The 20,206-nt window shown below is 46.0% G+C and overlaps 1 protein-coding gene across 2 annotated transcripts in view; it reads left to right on the top strand.

Annotated features, from left to right (window-relative positions):
- gtf2f2a (general transcription factor IIF, polypeptide 2a) overlaps window positions 1-20,206 on the top strand; it is a 206,009-nt gene that overhangs the window by 177,397 nt on the left and 8,406 nt on the right. For both annotated transcript variants that reach the window (XM_038802690.1, XM_038802689.1), the window contains one exon: window positions 10,502-10,645. In XM_038802690.1, the coding sequence (XP_038658618.1) occupies window positions 10,502-10,645 (144 nt within the window). The remainder of the gene's footprint in view (window positions 1-10,501; window positions 10,646-20,206) is intronic.

Genomic DNA, 20,206 nt, shown 5'->3' with positions numbered 1-20,206 from the left:
ACCTGGGAATACCATCACCTGGAAGTTCCTTTCCAAGCTGCTCCCCATCCTGACTTTCAGACTCTCACCGTTCCTTCACTGTCGCTGGGTCAAAATCCTGGAGCTCCCTAACAGCACTGAGTGTACCTGCACCTCAGGTGACTGCAGTGGTTCGAGGCAGCAGCTCACCACTACCTCTTCTAGGGCAATTAGGGATTGGCAACAAATGCTGGCCTAGCCAGAGATGCTCTCATCACATGAAAGAATAAATAAAATGAAGCAGTCCTATGGCCAAGTTCCCCATTCTCAACACTCTCTGGATGAAGGAAACCCTTTATGAAAACTGTATTTGGCTTCTTGGGGATTCTGTTGATGGCCTCATGTTTTTTTTATTCCCACAAGTGTTAACTTTCTCTGTCTACTCGTCAAAGTTTTTCAGAAATTTAAAAATCCTTCTTGGGTCACCCCTCAATTTTCTCTTTTGCAGAGAAAAAGACCTCATCTGTTGACTCTTTCATGACAGGTTTAACCTTTCATTCTGGGATCATTATAATTTTTGTTGTACCCTCTAGTGCTACTTTATCATTTTTTACAATATGATGACTCGAACTACGCATGGTGCTTTAAATGTGATTCAAACAAAGTTTGATACAAGTTAGCAATATTTAAATAGAAATGGCCTTATTAACCTATGTTGCTACTCATGGTGATTTGTGTATTTGTAATTCCAGGCGGCTTTACTCCTCTACCCCATTTAGATTGTTATGTTCCAATCAATTTCTGACCACCTCATTTATCTTTCTAGAAATGCAGTTGCTAATGTTGATCAATGCAGTCCAGGCTTAAACATTAAGAATGTCAAAATAATTGAAGGACTGTGGTGTGCAGTGGTACCCAGAGAAGCAGAAGCACAGCATGTGCCTTAAGACCAGTGTTTTTCAAACGATTTTTCCGGGGACCCAATTTTACCAACAGGCCAACCTTTGCAACAAATGCCATTTTTTCCTATCTTGAATGCTTGGTCCTCAAGATCCACTTGAATCAGGTGCGAAGGAGTAGAGGACAATGCACATATCAGGTGCAGACTTCAGCCAGTTCCTTTGTGCCAGCTTCGCCTTTATGAAAACAAAAAATCGAACTTTGCACATGTAGGTCATCATGAAGGGCAGTAGCAACAAAATGTGTTTTTTACTCAGCACTGGATACACTTGGGAGATGCTACTCCAGAATACTGACAGCCTTTTGGGTTTTTGGTGTGTTTTTAATGTGGTATTCCAGGTCAGCTACAGCAGTGTAGTCTTTTAATTTGCTCAAAGTTCTTTTTAGTAAATTTAGAGTACCCAATTCATTTTTTCCAATTAAGGGGCAAATTTAGCGTGACCAATCCACCTACCCTGCTCATCTTTGGATTGTGGGGGCAAACGCGGGGAGAGTGTGCAAACTCCACACGGACAGTGACCCAGAGCCGGGATAGAACCTGGGACCACGCGCAGTGAAGCTGCAATGCTAATCACTGCACCACTGTGCTGTCTTAAGTCCGCTCCAAGTTAATAACTGACTCTGGGGTCTCATTCTCAAAAGGATATTTTCACCCACCGCTTCTCTTTTAAAATCTGAAACTTCTCTTCTCATTTGCCAGAACTTGCCTGGGTATAACACACATGAGCTTTGCATTCTTATTTGCATTGGCACAATTGACAAAACCATACCTCAAGAAAATCATCCGTGTTAAGTTTATTTTTTGTCGGCTGTTAAACAGAGGCCCTGGAGCTGTGTGCAGAGCGGAAACTAGAACTGTTCGGTCCTGCCTTGGACTCTCCTGGGCAGCTCTGACGAGCAGATTCTGTTGTGTGAGCCTGTCCAATAGATAAATTATTTGAGTCTCTGGCTGTCTCTTGCTTTTAAGAAAACCATTCATCTTCACAGTTCACTTACCTTGCTTGCCAGCAGCCGGAAAATAGACGCTACACTGCTCCATGATTAGGCGGCAAAAGCACATACCAGGAGGACACTTGATATCAAGTGTGCATGCAGGGTGTGTGACCTACTCTCTGCTGCCGCTTCCTTCTGGAAAACTTCACAAAGCCTAATTTATTTTCATTTAAAAGACGGCAGTTACCGCATGTTCTTTTTATTTTGCAATAAGTATTTTATTTTGGACAAGTAGGCTTCAGAGATCCTAACATAACCAATAGTAAAGAGCATTATTTCAGCTGGTATCACAATCTAGCTTTAAAAAGCTATTGTTTTTCCTGAATGCAATTAAATAGCGGGCGGCATGGTGGGGCAGTGGTTAGCACTACCGAACCACACAGCTGAGGATCCGGGTCACTGTCCTTGTGGAGTTTGCACATTCTCCCCGTGTATGCTCATGGGTCTCACACCCACAACCCAAAGATGTGCAGGGTAAGTGGATTGGCCACACTAAATTGCCTTTTAATTGGAAAAACAAATGATTGGGTACTAAATTTATTAAAAAGAAGGAAAAAAATGCAAATTTAGTAAAGTTCTTCAAGATAGCAATTTTGACTCGAGTCACAGACGTTTAATGCTCGAGAAAGTACAACACTGAAGCCTGCATTCTCCAAACATTATCTGCGCGAATAGCCAAAGAAGCTATACACTTTTTGGGGTTTGTGTAATTTTACATCAAAGTTTGGTTTATTTCAAAATAGTTGAGTCCTTCTCAGTAGAGACAGGGACTTATTTTCAAAATGCGACTTCAGATACTAAAATAAAATATAAAAAGCCGTGTACACACCTCCTGAGAATAACCATATTGACTGTCATTTCTGAGCCCAGCACTCGGTGCGGCCCAGGGCTTTACCAAATACAGCCCCAACCCAGCCCTCCCACCAGAAAATAAAACTCGGTGCCCAGTAACCCAAAACCACAAACCAGGAGCTGGGTCTGACCGGGGGTGAGGGAGGGAGTGGAGGTGGTTGGCGCGGGGGGGGGGGGGGGGGGGGGGGGGGGGGGGGGGGCGGAATCAGTCACCAGGGTCTGTCTCAGCAGGTGAACTCTCGTGCTTGTACAAGCCTCATTTCCCCAGATAAATCATCGAGAAGAGCCGCGCCGGTAGCACACTAGGACGATGCACCAGGAATCGGATCAAAATGCTCACAAGGTGGGTGGAAATCATCCTGCCCTCAATCTCCAGATCTCACTCGCCCTGAGCGCCCAGCACAAATTCTCCAGGACACCAGCTGACACTCTGACGTCTCCACAAAAACCAGGGGTGAGCCCCAAGCTGCGGACATTTACTTTTTTCTCACAGCACGGCAGCACAATTGATTAGCACTGTGGCTTCACAGCGCCAGGGTCCCAGGTTCGATTCCCTGCTGGGTCACTGTCTGTGCGGAGTCTGCACATTCTCCCCGTGTCTGCATCGTTTTCCTCCGGGTGCTCCAGTTTTCTCCCACAGTCCAAAGATGTGCGTGTTAGGTGGATTGGCCATGATAAATTGCCCTTAGCGACCAAAAAGGTTAGGGGGGGGGGTTACTGGGTTAAAAACATTTTTTTTTAAAAAATTACTTTTTTCTCTCTCCATCCCACTAACCACTCAGAAGGAGCCGTGGACGTTTAGAAACTTGGCCACCATTCTCAAAATAAAAGACGGGTGCTCCTCCTGGGATCAAGACCAATGCAGGAATGGCACTGCTGATTGTACTGTGACCCTTTTGACACCAGCCTACAACCCATCCGCAAGTCGTGACTCCGACATTGAAAAATTCTGGAATAGGCGATAAATGAGATCTAATTTATAAAAGAAAGGGAGATTCTGTTAGTGTTTTTTAAGTTTATTAACTTGCTTGGTTTTCATGTCTAAGGTACTTTACAGCTTGTTCAAACATACGGGACCTACGCTTAGAAAAATATTTTGATGTACTAATGGACATGAATTACATCTTGCTGCTCCTTGTTCAAGGGAGGATGTTGGGAGTCTCAAGTAAAGGAATAATGATTATGGTTGGGTGGACCGATAGTGATGAGATGCAAGCCACTTGATACTTCTGTGCATTCATCAAAGTTCACATATCAAATTGGTAGATGTGGTGGAAGAATGACAGCAGAGGTTTGAATAATAACGAAAGCTGGGACTTTTCTTCTCTCGGCTGCAAACTCCATGTTAGAAGCAAGAGGCAGGCAGTTCAGTTATTGTCTGGTGATTTCCAGGGCTGCTAATAAATGCACTTAAGAGGTGGGATCCATATGAAATATGCACACACTCGTCTTACTGTTGCAAGGCTTCCACTATCTAGGAGAACTGGGATGACGCGTTTTAGATATTAGTGTTTAATTTAACCCACTGATTCCCTGCTATACATGTAAGTTGAAAGTCAACTTTTGAATCTTATTCTCTCTCTCTTCTCTCTTCCCCCCCCCCCCCCCCCCCCAAATAAACTGTTGGTCCCATCCTTGTTCTTGCCCGTCCTTAATTTGCAATAATGGGGAGAACCATCAGGGTTTTAAGTATGGAGACGTTACAACTGGAGCATGATCCTCTTGCACCTGATAATCGCACAAATGTTTCAATAGGGGTAACTGTTCCTAATACACTTTTCTGTCACCTTGGAATTCAATTTCCCCAGTGCTCACTCGGTGGACTCCCTCATTCCAACTTTCATAAATTTCAAATGATTTGGAATACCGCAGCCTGTGTTCTCATCTTCGCTCATTGCCCATTCTCTTTACTTGCATCTCCTGGCATGTCTTCCCACCTCTGCAATTTTCCTCAGCTCTGTGTCCTAATGGAAACCCTGCATTCTGCAATGCTTCTTCTCATTTACTTCTCCACATCAGTGGCCAATTCTTGGGCTTCCTTGGCCTCTGAAACTTGCTTCCTCGTCATCTACCGCTTGTTGCTTTCCGTTCTGGCTGGCTTCTGAAGATCTTCGTCTTTGACTGCTTTTTGCTCCTTCAGATTTCTCTGTTCCTTCTTCAAAGGACTGAGAAGCATATTATAGCAACACAGTGTAAATCAGAAACAGATTTAAAACAGAATTTCTGGTTGGCACAATGCCATTAAGGCAATGAACATAGGAACAGCAGTAGTCCTGTGGAATATCGCACCCCGCCTCTCCCCAAGGTAAAACCTACTCATGACCAATCCTTTGATCACCTGTCCTAATATCTGATTATTTGCTTATGTGGGATAGCTGACACATGTCAGTCGTGGTTCAGTTGGTAGCACTCTCGTCTCTTGAGTCACAAAGTTATGGGTTTAAGTCCAACTCTAGGACTTGAGCAGAACATTCAAGATTGACACTTGAGTGCGTTACTGAGCGTATGCTGCACTTCCTGAGAGGCCATTCTTTCAGATGAGACATGAATCAACATCCTGTCTGCCTTCCCAAGTGTATGCAAAAGATCCTGTTGCACTATTTTGAAGAAGAGCGGGGGATTGTTACTCATGGTGCCTGAACCAATATTATTCATTAATCAACTTTTCAAAAAACGACTGTCTGGGCATCATCAATTTCTGTCTGTGTGTGCTTGCTGTGTTGCCACGTATCCTACATTATAACAATGACTACATTTCCAAAATTACTTTATTGGTTCTACAGTGCTTTGAGACCTCTGGTGGTCATGAAAGGTGATAGAGAAATGCAAATTTCTTTTCATGTTGATCTTGTAAATACTGATGCAAAGTAATTATTCAGCATTTCCTTTTTTTTAAATAAATTTAAAATAGTACAATTATTTTTCCCAATTAAGGTGCAATTTAATGTGACCAATCCACGTGACCAATCCACCTAATCAGCACATCTTTGGGCTGTGGGGGTGAGACCCATGCAGACACGGGGAGAGTGTGCAAACTCCACACAGACAATGACCCGGGGCCATGATAGAACCCGGATCCTCAGCACTGTAGGCAGCAGTGCTAACCACTTCGCCACCGTGCCCCCCTTAATCATCATTTCCTTATTTTCATTGATAACATTGTTTTTTTAGGGTGGCCACACCGTCCCTGACCACTCTCTCATTCATAATGTTAATGTACTTTATTTTTGTTGATTCAATATTCCTTTCAAGTTTCTTTTCACACCCCCTTTTGAAGCTCTTTCTATCTGTATTGTGACCCTTTGATGTACTTTTTTCTAAGGAATTGTTTTTTTTTTCAATTAAGGGGCAATTTAGTGTGTCCAGTCCACCTATCCTGCACATCTTTGGGTTGTGGTAGACACAGACACTGGGAGAATGTACAAACTCCACAAGGACAGTGGCCGGGATCAAACCCGGGTTCTTGCGACCGTGAGGCAGCGGTGCTAACCACTGCCCCACTGTGCTGTTCTTCTCCCTCTGGTGTTCTTTGCATCTTTCCAACTTTATGCATTTCTATATGCTTTTTCTTTCCATTCCACCTGAGGAAGGAACAGTGCTCCGAAAGCTCGTGTTTGAAACAAACCTGTTGGACTTTAACCTGGTGTTGTAAGACTTCTTACTATTAACTAAATGTTCACACAACATAAGACTATTAAATCTAGCTCATTACTAAATCTAATATGGCTTGCACCAGTGTTGCCTCCAGGTCATTTTGTTGCAGAAACTATCGTGGACAGACGAGAAATTCACTATCTTTCTAACATGCTACCATTTAGAAAGTTAAAAGCCCCCCGTTTAAATCACTCTGCCTTCACTACGTACTTATCACATCCCTGCATTTATTGAATCATCCACTGCTCATGCATAACTAGCACTACAGTCTTGAATCTTTGTATTGCCTAAATGCCCCAAAAGTTGCCCTTGAATGTTATAATTTTTCTTATTTGCAAAGTAATTTCACCTGCAATCACTAAGACTACATTTCCCCTCTACCGTTTTCCCCATATTTCTGTGGACCTTGTAACCTGGCATAGTTAGTTCCCCGATCTGACAATCCTGCAGCTGTCTGAGCAATGGTTACCATGTCATAATTGTCAAAGTTGAATTTGCATCTGCCATTTACTCTATGCGTTCCTTATACCAGGCGATCCGCGGGTGGGGCGTGGGCGAGTGTCGGGAGGGTCACGGAGCCGTCCGTCAACAATGCCGGCTGCGAATGGCGTGCAAAGTGATGGCTGCGGCCATGGAAAAAATGCGGGTGCACTGCGCGTGCCCGCTCATTGGTGCGCGTGCACAGAGCCACGTTCCTAACATGTATTCTAATAACGAAAAACTTTGATATGCATTGTTGGTGTTTATGCCTTGTACTGCTTGTTGGGTAGGTTTTTCCTGTACGTTTATTGAACTGACAAGACAAGAAATTTTAATTGATTGCGGGATGCAAACTCATTATGCTGGATTTTATCAGGCAGCTGGAGATAGGCTGGGAGGCAAGGTGGCCCATATAGTGATATAGGGGGGCGGGGCAGGGTGGTGGAGGCATACCTGAAATTTTCCCTCCACCAAGCTACCTTGCAAAAGCTGCTTGAGCGGCCAAAGAAGGGTCTCTTCCTGCCTCTGTCACTGATGAGGTGTAGCCCCCGCTGCCACTGATTGCAAAGCAGGGTCACGCCAACCTCCCCCCCCCCCCCCCCCCCACCTGATGTCTTCCTGCACTGAGGAGTTCTGGCGTGTGGAGCTCCTCAGTGCAGGAAACGGGATAAAGTGCAGCATCGGCAGGGGGTCCCCCGCTGAGGCCCCGAATTTCAACAGAGTCCTGATAGATAGAGTGGTATTTCCCGGTACTGCGAGCTCATCTGGGACTGTTTCAATTTGCATTCATGTAGCACCTTTCATGACCTCGGGATTTTCCCAAAGTGCTTTACAACCGAGTAAGTACTTTTGAAGTGCAGTCACTGCTGTAAGGTAGAAAACGCAGCAGTCGATATGTGCACACAGGCTCCCATGAACAATGACCAAATCATCTCCTTCAGGCATGTTGATTGGGGATTAATGTTGTGTTGCGAATGTCGGCCTGCGTCAGTCGTGTAGGTCGGCTGGTGTGGGTCGCAAAGGTTGACCAGTTTGTGTTCCGAAGGTTGGCCGGTTGGTTAAAATGGGTCCCCGGAAAAAAAGTTTGAAAAACACTCGCTTATACTGTGTGCATTTGTATAAAGAAAGCTTACATGGATCACACACCCTCACCTCGCCTCCTGCTCTACTATTTTACTGACGCACATCTTATTTCTCTCAACTTATTACTTCACATCTTTTAGATTTCCCTTTACTTGTTATGTAGTAGGATTTTATCAGAGAATGCTATGGTAGAGAAGGATTGAGAAACCGGCCTAGAGCAGCAACATTAGATGGAGAGGCACTGGTTTTGAATAATAAATGTGGACAACAGACACTGTCAAAAAGGCTGAGTTTACATCTAGATTATAGACGGTCAAGCTAGCCAGATCTAATCTTTGTAAAATTCTGTCTATTTTGTGTCTTTCTCATGATGTTTCAGAATTGATCATTTTGGGAAGCTTGTAACCTTGGCAAATTTTAAAATGGACTGACGTGTGAATGGCTTTCTTCAGAGAGATGAAGTCTCCTTCTGTGGAGCTTCCAACACAGCTGGCTTGATTTTAAACTGTCAGTTGATTCTGTGGTCAGGCCCAGCTGGTCAAGACAGCAGCACGGTAGCACAGTGGTTAGCACAGTTGCTTCACAGCTCCACGGTCTCAGGTTCGATTCCCGACTTGGGTCACTGCCTATGCGGAGTCTGCACGTTCTCCCGTATCTGCGTGGGTTTCCTCTGACTGCTCCGGTTTCCTCCCACAGTCCAAAGATGTTCAGGTTAGGTGAATTGGCCATGCTAAATTGCCTCTTTTGTGTCCCAAAAAAGGGTTAGGTGGGGTTACTGGGTTATGGGGATAGGGTGGAGGTGTGAACTTAGGTGGGGTGCTCTTTCCAGGGGCTGGTGCAGACTAGATGGGCCGAATGGCCTCCTTCCCACTGTAAATTCTCTGATTCTATAAGACAGTGAGTCAATAGTCACGCAGGCTGCAAGATCCAGGTTCCTACTGCAGTGACGGTAAGAGCACTATATTTGACCTCACTGAACCTAACTTGGGGAAGTTACCCCTCACTTCTGATCGCTTATCCTGTCAGTGGGGCTGCCACTGAGCGTACCTACAGATATGGGATAAGGATAGGGTTGGTTCAGCTGCCAAGCTCGCCACCGAGGCAGGGATCACAGGTGAAAAGTAGCCCGTTGAACAAGGTACCAGCGAGTGACGGACAACCATAGATAGTAGCTCCTTTATTTGTCAAAAACACACAGATAAAATTAATAGAGGAAAAGGAGGTTTAAGAAAAAAAAACAAATTTGTTGAAACTTTAAGAGCTTAGGTTCTGCTCAAAGAATCTTTCCAGAGTTGTCAACGTTGTTTCATTTTGTTGAGCCTGGTTGGAGATTAGCTTTTTCAGCCTATCTTCATTTTGTGAAAAAAATATATTTGTGATGGTGCGATTCCTACCTCCATGGTCTGTGTAATTTTTTAAAATTTATCACATGTAACGAAGTACAGTGAAAAATATTTTTCTGCGGCCGAGGGAACGTACACAGTACGTACATAGTAGACAAAAATGAATAATCAACAGAGCACATTGACAAAACAGTGATTGGTTACAGTGCGGAACAAGGGGCCAAACAAAGCAAATACATGAGCAAGAACAACATAGGACGTCGTGAATCGTATTCTTACAGGGAACAGATCAGTCCGAGGGGGGGCTGTTGAGAGTCTAGTAACTGGGAAAGAAGTTGTTCCTATGTCTGGATGTGAGGACCTTCAGACTTCTGTACCTTCTGCCTGATGGAAGGGTCTGGAAGAAGGCAAAACCTGGGTAGGAGGGTCTCTGATAATGCTGTCTGCCCTCCTGAGGCAGCGGGAGGTGTGGACAGAATCAATGTGAGGGTGGCAAGCTTGTGTGATGAGTTGGACTGAGTTCACCACACTCTGCAGTTTCTTGCGGTCTTGGGCCAAGCAGTTGCCATACCAAGCTGTGATCCTGCTGGTCAGAAGGCAAGCACCCTGCTTCTAGACACCAATGGGGAGATTGGAGAAATAGTCTCCTTGAGTCCTTTTGCATAGTGGCAGTGTAATTGCAGAGAAGCATTGGTAGAAATCTAGTAATAATGGAACATTGGCGAAAGAATGGATCTGCATGAATGTCGTGTGATGCTGCAAACATTTGGCAGCAACCCACAAAGAATCATAGAATTTACAGATTTACAGTGCAGAAGGAGGCCATTCAGCCCATCGAGTCTGCACCAGCCCTTGGAAAGAGCACCCTATTTAAGCCCACCCTATCACCGTAACCCAGTAAGCCCCACCTAACCTTTTGAACAATAAGGGGCAGTTTAGTATGGCCAATCCACTAAATCTGCACATCTTTGAACTGTGGGAGGAAACCGGAGCACCCGGAGGAAACCCACGCAGACACGGGGAGAAAGTGCAAACTGCACACAGTCACCCATTATCTCGTTCATTTCATTGTTACAACACACCGAAGCAGGAAATTGCTGCAGGTTCCCGAAAAGGTTTCTGCTGTGGTGTTATAATGTGAACAAGCACTCAATTTCAAATATTGTGCTTTTTGTTAGATTGAATACGAAAGGAAGAAGAAGGAAGATGGGAAACGTGCCCGTGCGGATCGGCAACAAGTGCTGGATATGCTGTTTTCAGCCTTTGAGAAACATCAGTACTACAACATTAAGGATCTGGTGGACATCACCAAGCAGCCAGTTGTAAGTAAAAGGGAATGACATGCATTCAAAGTCCATTGGTGCCATCTGCTGGTTTAAAACTCATAGCTACTTTGAAGCTTCTTCAGGTGATATAAATATAAATAAGTTGAGCTTTGATATAAAATGCCACATGCTGTACAGTATTTTAATGATCTTAACCTGAAAATTGGGTTTTCATTTGTGAGAATCTCTTGGGCCTTTGAGAGTGCAAATTGCAAATTTCAAAGCCCCATGATTTGGAATGTCCTCAGATTTACCGTTTAAGCATCTGGGAATCCACAGCATGCCTTCTCATGTTTTCTTGGAGAGGCACACAACATTGTTATGTAATGCTTGCTGTCGGAGCCTGAACAATCTTACAATCATATTTCCTAACCAGCATGAATACTAACAACGAGTTGAAGCTACCAAGTGAGGTGTTGAATTTTGTACAAGCACATGAAGCCAGCACTCGTCAGTCACTCTGTTGCCTGAGCTCACAGCACAAACACAGAGACAACTGACAAACTGACCACTCCTCCCATTAATCTGTTCGAAGAAATACATACTAAATGCTTCAATTTAAATCTGGTGGGTGTTGGGGGTGTGCAGAAATCAAATTAAATGACAAATACTAATGAACTGACTTTGTTACCCAAGATAAGGGTTTTAATTTACTTTCTAAAACATTCCAGCTCATTCCCTCAATGTCCAGATTTCAATTTCCAGAAACATCGGAGCAGGATGAGGCTATTTGGTCCTTTGCCCCCTGCTCTGCCATTCATTATGATCGTGGCTGACTATCTAACTCAGTAGCCTGATCCTGCCTTCCCCAGATCCTTTGATCCCTTTGCCCCAAAATTATATTTAACTGGTTCTTGAAAACATACAATGTTTTGGCCTCAACTACTTTTTGTGGTAACGAATTTCACAGACTCACCACTCTCTGGGTGAAGAAATTTCTCATCTCTGTCCTAAATGGGCTACCCCGCATCCTCAGACTGTTCCTCCTGGTTCTAGACACCCCACCATCGGAAACATCCTTCCTGCATCTACCCTGTCTAGTCCTGTTAGACTTTTATAGATTTCTATGAAATTTCCCCCTCATTTTTTGAACTCCAGCAAATACAATTCTAACCGACTCCATCTCTCTTCATACGTCAGTCGTCCTCTCCCAGGAATCAGTCTAGTAAACCTTCTCTGTACTCGCTCTGGAGCCAGAACATCCTTTCTCTGATAAGGAGACTAAAACTGCACACAATATTCCAGCTGTGGCCTCACCAAGGCCCTGTATAATTGAAGCAAGACATCCCACTCCTGTACTTGAATCCTCTTGCTTTGAAGGCCAACATACCATTTGCCTTCTTTACCGCAGGCTGTACCTGCATGCTGACCTTCAACGGCGAGGACACCCAGGTCTTGTTGCACATTCCTCTCCTAATTTATGGTCATTCAGATAATCTGCCTTCCTGTTTTTGCTACCAGACGTGGATAACCTCGCATTTATCCAAATTATACTGTATCTGCCATTCATTTGCCCTCTCACTCAACTTGTCCAAATCACACTGCAGGGTCTCTGCATCCTCCTAACAGCTCCCCTTCCCACCCAACTATGTGTCATCTGCACATTTGGAGGTATTACATTTAGTTCCTTCATCCAAAACATTAATTATATATTGTGAATAGCTGGGGTCCTAGCATAGATCCCTACAGTACCCCACTAGTCACTGCCTGTCATTTGAGAAAAATACATTTTTATTCCAACTTTTTGGTTCCTGTCTACCAACCAGTTTTCTATCCTTCTCAATGCACTACTCCTAATCCCATGTATTTTAATTTTACATGCGGGATGCCAACAGCGGGATTCTCTATTCCCACTGCCGGCCAATGGGTTTTCCCATTTTGACTCCCCCACGCCATCAGGAAACCCGCGGGCATGGGTGCGCTGCCGGCAAAGCGGAGGATCCCGCAGCTATCTATCTCTGTCTTATTTTTGAAAAATATTTTATTCAAAACACAATAACAACATTCCAACAAAATAGAGTTAACAATTTGTACATTTTCCCCTTTTAGCCCCCCCCCCCCGGGCGGTGAACAGCTCCTCAAACATAGTCATGAACGGCCTCCACTGAACCACAAAGCCCTCTTTCGACTCCCTTAATACAAACTTAATCTTCTCCAATCAGAGAAACTTGTACAGATCCCCTCGCCAAACCGCAACCCCCAGTGGCCTATCTGACCTCCACTTCAAAAGAATCTGTCGACGGGCAATGGCTAAGGCCATGACACCGGCCCCCTTCCCCTCCAGCAGCTCCAGCACCTCCGAAACCTCAAAGATCACCAACATCCAGCAGAGCAGAGCTACTGATTGGCTATTCCGGGGAAATTTGCATACGTGCAGTGCGGTCAGCCTAATTTGAAGGTATACCTGCGAAGGAGACCCGAGGAGTTTGAGTGAAGGCAAGCATCCAGCAGAGGGCAGCAGAGCAGAGCTACTGATTGGCTGTTCCGGGGAAATTTGCATACGTGCAGTGCGGTCAGCCTAATTTGAAGGTGGTTTGTGGAGGGGCTGTTGTCAAGTGACAGTTAAACCCGAACCACTTCGTCAGTGTTTCCCCCCTACCACCTCCTCTAACCAAAAAAAAAAACCACGGTCGTTGGGAAGCGGGAACAGGGGCCTGTCGTGAAGGTGAGTGAATGCCTTTAAATTTGCTTACCTTTCAGCGGAAGCAGGGTTTGAGGGAATATCAGGTAAGCTCTTCCTTTCTTTTTCTTGGTTTTTTTAAAATCTAGAGGTAATATCAGGGAAGGCAGTACAATGCTCCTCCTGCAGAATGTTTGAGGTGAGGGACGCCGTCAGTGTCCCTGCTGATTTCATCTGTGAGAAGTGCACCCAACTCCAGCTCCTCAAAAAACCATGTTAGGGAACTGGAGCTGGAGCTGAATGACCTTCGGATCATTCGGGAGGCAGAGGGGGTCATCGATAGAAGCTTCAGGGAGGTAGTTACGCCAAAGAATAGAGATAGACGGGTGACGGTGAGAGGGGCTGGGGGTAAGCAGTCAGTGCAGGGATCCCCTGTGGTCGTTCCACTTAGTAACAGGTATACCGCTTTGGATACTGTTGGGGGGGGGGGGGGGGGACTTACCAGGGGTCAGCCATGTGGTACAGGTCTCTGGCACAGAGTCTGTCCCTGTTGCTCAGAAGGGACGGGGAGAAAGGAGTAGAACATTAGTCATTGGAGACTCCATAGTTAGGGGGATAGATAGGAGATTCTGTGGGAACGAGAGAAACTCGCGGTTGGTGAGTTGCCTCCCAGGTGCCAGGGTCCGCGATGTCTCAGATCGTGTTTTCGGGATCCTTAAGGGGGAGGGGGAGCAGCCCCAAGTCGTGGTCCACATAGGTACCAACGACATAGGTAGGAAAAGGGATATGGATGTAAGGCAGGAATTCAGGCAGCTAGGGTGGAAACTTAGAGCTAGAACAAACAGAGTTATTATCTCTGGGTTGTTACCCGTGCCACGTGCTAGCGAGTCGAGGAATAGGGAGAGAGAGCAGTTGAACACGTGGCTGCAGGGATGGTGCAGGAGGGAGGGTTTCAGATTCCTGGACAATTGGGGCTCATTCTGGGGTAGGTGGGACCTCTACAAACGGGATGGTCTACACCTGGACCAGAGGGGTACTAATATCCTCGGGGGGAGGTTTGCTAATGCTCTTCGGGAGGGTTTAAACTAGTTCAGCAGGGGATTGGGAACCTGAATTGTAGCTCCAGTACACAAGAAGCTGAGAGTAGTGAGGTCATAAGTAAAGTTTCAAAGTTGCAGGAGTGTACCGGCAGGAAGGAAGGTCTACTTCAATGCCAGGAGCATCCGGAATAAGGTGGGTGAGCTTGCGGCATGGGTTAGTACCTGGGACTTCGATGTTGTGGCCATTTCGGAGACATGGATAGAGCAGGGCGAGGAATGGTTGTTGCAGGTGCCGTGGTTTAGATATTTCAGTAAGTTCAGGGAAGGTGGTAAGAGGGGGGGAGGGGTGGCATTGTTAGTCAAGGACAGTATTACGGTGGCTGAGAGGACATTTGATGAGGACTCGAATACTGAGGTAGTATGGGCTGAGTTAAGAAACAGGAAAGGAGAGGTCACCCTGTTAGGGCTTTTCTATAGGCCTCCGAAAAGTTCCAGAGATGTAGAGGAAAGGATTGCAAAGATGATTCTGGATAGGAGCGAAAATAACAGGGTAGTTATTATGGGGGACTTTAACTTTCCAAATATTGACTGGAAACACTATAGTTCGAGTACTTTAGATGGATCCGTTTTTGTCCAATGTGTGCAGGAGGGTTTCCTGATGCAGTATATAGATAGGCCAACAAGAGGCGAGGCCATATTGGATTTGATACTGGGTAATGAACCAGGACAGGTGTTAGATTTAGAAGTAGGTGAGCATTTTGGTGATAGTGACCACAATTTGATTACGTTTACTTTAGCGATGGAAAGGGATAGGTATAAACCGCAGGGCAAGAGTTATTGCTGGGGGAAAGGCAATTATGATGCGATGAGGCAAGACTTGGGATTCATCGCCTGGAGAGGAAAACTGCAGGGGATGGACACAATGGAAATGTGGAGCATGTTCAAGGAACAGCTACTGCGTGTCCTTGATAAGTATGTACCTGTTAGGCAGGGAGGAAGTGGTCGAGTGAGGGAACCATGGGTAACTAAAGCAGTTGAATCACTTGTCAAGAGGAAGAAGGAGGCTTATGTGAAGATGAGACGTGATGGTTCAGTTGGGTCGCTTGAGAGTTACAAGTTAGCTAGGAAGGCTCTAAAGAGAGATCTAAGAAGAGCCAAGCGAGGACATGAGAAGTCTTTGGCAGGTAGGATCAAGGATAACCCTAAAGCTTTCTATAGGTATGTCAGGAATAAAAGAATGACTAAGGTAAGAGTCAAGGACAGTAGTGGGAAGTTGTGCGTAGAGTCCGAGGAGATAGGAGAGGTGCTAAATGAGTATTTCTCGTCAGTATTCACACAGGAAAAAGATAAAGTTGTCGAGGAGAATACTGAGATACAGGCTACTAGACTAGAAAGGCTTGAGGTTCATAAGGAGGAGGTGTTAGCGATTCTGGAAAGTGTGAAAATAGATAAGTCCCCTGGGCCGGATGGGATTTGTCCTAGGATTCTCTGGGAAGCTAGGGAGGAGATTGCTGAGCCTTTGGCTTTGATCTTTAAGTCATCTTTGTCTACAGGAATAGTGCCAGAGGACTGGAGGATAGCAAATGTTGTCCCCTTGTACAAGAGGGGGAGTAGAGATAACCCCAGTAACTATAGGCCAGTGAGCCTTACTTCTGTTGTGGGAAAAGTCTTGGAAAGGTTTATAAGAGATAGGATGTATAATCATCTGCAAAGGAATAATTTGATTAGAGATAGTCAACATGGTTTTGTGAAGGGTAGGTCGTGCCTCACAAACCTCATTGAGTTCTTCGAGAAGGTGACCAAACAGGTGGATGACGGTAAAGCAGTTGATGTGGTGTATATGGATTTCAGTAAAATGTTTGGTAAGGTTACCCATGGTAGGCTATTGCAGAAAATACAGAGGCATGGGATTCAGGGTGATTTAGCAGTTTGGATCAGAAATTGGCTAGCTGATAGAAGACAAAGAGTGGTAGTTGATGGGAAATGCTCTGACTGGTGTCCAGTTACTAGTGGTGTGCCACAAGGATCTGTTTTGGGGCCGTTGCTGTTTGTCATTTTTATAAATGACCTGGAGGTGGGCGTAGAAGGATGGGTGAGTAAATTTGCAGATGACACTAAAGTCGGTGGAGTTGTGGACAGTGCAGAAGGATGTTACAAGTTACAGAGGGACATAGATAAGCTGCAGAGCTGGGCTGACAGGTGGCAAATGGAGTTTAATGCAGAAAAGTGTGAGGTGATTCATTTTGGAAGGAATAACAGAAAGGCAGAGTACTGGGCTAATGGTAAGATTCTTGGTAGTGTGGACGAGCAGAGAGATCTCGGTGTCCATGTCCATAGATCCCTGAAAGTTGCCACCCAGGTTGAGAGGGTTGTTAAGAAGGCGTACGGTGTGTTAGCTTTTATTGGTAGAGGAATTGAGTTTCGGAGCCATGAGGTCATGTTGCAGTTGTACAAAACTCTGGTGCCGCCGCATTTGGAGTATTGTGTGCAGTTCTGGTCGCCACATTATAGGAAGGATGTGGAAGCATTGGAAAGGGTGCAGAGGAGATTTACAAGAATGTTGCCTGGTATGGAGGGAAGATCATATGAGGAAAGGCTGAAGGACTTGAGGCTGTTTTCATTAGAGAGAAGAAGGTTAAGAGGTGACTTAATTGAGGCATACAAGATGATCAGAGGATTAGATAGGGTGGACAGTTAGAGCCTTTTTCCTCGGATGGTGATGTCCAGCAAGAGGGGACATAGCTTTAAATTGAGGGGAGATAGATATAGGACAGATGTCAGAGGTAGGTTCTTTACTCAGAGAGTAGTAAGGGCGTGGAATGCCCTGCCTGCAACAGTAGTGGACTCGCCAACACTAAACGCATTCAAATGGTCATTGGATAGGCATATGGACGATAAGGGAATAGTGTAGAGGGACTTTAGAGGGGTTTAACAGGACGGCGCAACATCGTGGGCCGAAGGGCCTGTACTGCGCTGTAATGTTCTATGTTTATGGGGTCCGGCTTCACCTTGGCCCCCACTATCCTTGATAAAGTCCCAAACACCGCCTCCCAGAAGCTCTCCAACTTCTAGCAACCCTAGAACATGTGAACATGATTCGCCGGCCCCTGCCCACACCTCACACACATCTGTTACTCCTGGGAAGAACCCACTGATCTGAGCCCAAGTCATATGTACCCTGTGCAACACTTAAAACAGAATCAAGCTCATTGTAGCACAGGAGGAAGTTGACCCCCCCCCCCCCCCCCCCCCCCCCCCCCCAAAACGCCACGCCTTCTCCACATTAACTGGTCAAAATTAGTGCATCAGGTTCCGGAGTGTCAACCACTCTCTCTGCCTAAGCCTTTGTAGCGAGCCTCCCCCCCCCCCCTTATGCACTGGTCCACTCATGCATTACCTGGATCCCCAGATACCTAACCGGTCCTTTGCTACCTTAAATGGTTGTGCCCCCAAGTTAGCCCTCCTGCCACGCCATGTTCACCGGGATTACCTCAGTCTTCCCTACATTCAACTTATAGCTGGAAAATGCCCCGAATCTCTGCAACAAGCCCATAATTCTGCCTATGCTATCCAACAGGACCGACACAAACAACAGGTCGTCCTCGCCACTCAGCTGGCACCCAAAGGATCATCGTCAGGGGTTCTATAGTCACACAAATAACAACGGTTCGAACACTAGCCATGGGGGATGCATACAACAATCAAAACCACGCCACTAACTTCAGTCCTATTGCAAATCTTCCCAAAACTTCAAGCAGGCACCTCCGCTCTACCCAGTCGAATGCCTTCTCCGTGTCCATGAACACAATCACCTTTGGTTCCTGTCCCCTTGACGGAGTCATAATTACATTCAGCAACCTCCTAATGCTACTGGAGAGTTGCTTCCCCCTCAGAAAACCCGTTTGGTCCTCAGAAACCACCTCCAGGTCGCACCCCTCCAACCTACACTTTCGCCAGGACATTCACATCTGTGTTTATCAGCGAAATGGGCCTGTGGGATGCACCCTTCAGTGGGTCCTTTCCCTTTTTTGGGATCAACGAAATCAATGCCTGCGCTAACGTAGCTGGCAACATCCCCTTTTCCACCCATCAGGTGGGTGGCCAACTCCATCATACGCTGCTTGTAAAACTCCGCTGCCCCCGGGGCCTTCCCCGACTGCATCCTACTAATGCACTCCATCACTTACCTTAACTCCAATGGCTCCTCCAATGCCAGCCTCTTCCTGTCTCCCTCTGGGAACTCCAAAAACCGCCCCATATCCTCTGCCTGCCCCACCGGCTCAGTCCTATACAGCCCCTTCTAGGAAACCGTAAACACCTCATTTATCCTCTCCGGCTCTGACACAACCTCCCCCTTCTCCTGCAAAATTTCCCTGAATGCTGCAACAGTTGGGCCAACATACGACTGGCCTTCTCCCCATACTCATCCTGCACACCCCTCGCCTTGCCCGTTGTCAATTATTCAAATTGCCCCTGCAACCTCTTCCTCTCCACCAACAGCTCTCTTATGGGGGCCGTTGAGTATCCCCTGTCCACCTCCACTATCTTGTCCAATAATCGCCGGTGCTCCTTCCTCCTCGTCCTGTCCCTTTGGGCTTTGAACAAGATAATTTCTCCTCCGACCACTACCTTCAAGGTCTCCCAAAACGCTGATACCTCACCGTTCTGGTTGAGCTCCACATAGTTCTTAATTGCCACTCTCAACCTCTCACAAAACTCCTTATCAGCCAAAAGTCCCGAATCCAACCTCCGCTCGTCCTCTGCTCCTGTCCTGAACCAAACCTCACATCTAACCAGTGTGACGCATGGTCCGAGATCACAATTCATGCATATTCTGCCCCTACCGTCCCCATCAGCACTGCACGGCTCACGACAAAAACATCAATCTGAGAGTACACCTTACACACGTTCAAGAAGAAGTAGTACTCCCTTCCTCCCGGGTTCCCAAACGTCCATGGATCCACCACCCCCACCCTTTCCATGAACCATCCCAGCTCTTTCATCATCCTCGACCTTCCCATTAACTTGAAGATCGACCTATCCAACTTCGGCTCCATTACAGAATTACAATCCCATGATCAACTGGTGAGAGCCCAGGTCTGGAACCACTCCGAGTAACCACTTCACAAAGCCAACCTCAGCCCAATTAGGTGCATACATGTTTACCAACACCAGGAGCATCCCCTCTAACATCTCAATCACTATCACGTACCTCCCAGGGGGTTTGAGACCAGGAAGAGATCAGCCATGATCTGATTGAATGGCGGGGCCGTAAGCACCCAGTACTGTATGCTTTCTGAGGCAGTGGGAGGAAAAGGCTCATTAGTGGCTTGTGGTCGGTACATCTGGTGGCTGAACGACCATAGAGATACTATGGAATCCTTTCACCCACTTTGTCCAATTGTGAACATCCCTTTTCAACCTTTGTCAGCGTCCTAGATGCAAAACAGACCCATTCTCCATTAATGAGACAGTACCACCCCCGCATTGTGGGGCGAAGTATCGCACAACAGAATAATTCCCTGTCTACATCAAAATGGACTTGCAGATTAGCCAATTTCACATCTTTGAAAACCTTCTGTGCAGACTCCAACTTCCATTTGTTTTCTTTGTGCAGAAATAGATACAATGGAGCCAACACTGTTGACAGGGCTGAAAAAAAACTTTCCATTATAGCTTACTAAGCCCAAAAATATTTTTTTTAAATTAAAAATTTAGAGTACCCAATTCATTTTTTTCCAATCAAGGGGCAATTTAGCGTGGCCAGTCCACCTAACCTGCACATCTTTGGGTTGTGGGGGTGAAACCTACGCAGACATGGGGAGAATGTGCAAACTCCACACGGACAGTAACCCAGAGCCGGGATCGAACCTGGGACCTCGGCGCCGTGAGGCAGCA

Source organism: Scyliorhinus canicula, chromosome 7 (genome assembly GCF_902713615.1).
Source record: "Scyliorhinus canicula chromosome 7, sScyCan1.1, whole genome shotgun sequence".
Taxonomy (NCBI): domain Eukaryota; kingdom Metazoa; phylum Chordata; class Chondrichthyes; order Carcharhiniformes; family Scyliorhinidae; genus Scyliorhinus; species Scyliorhinus canicula.
This window is presented reverse-complemented; position numbering and strand designations above follow the sequence as displayed.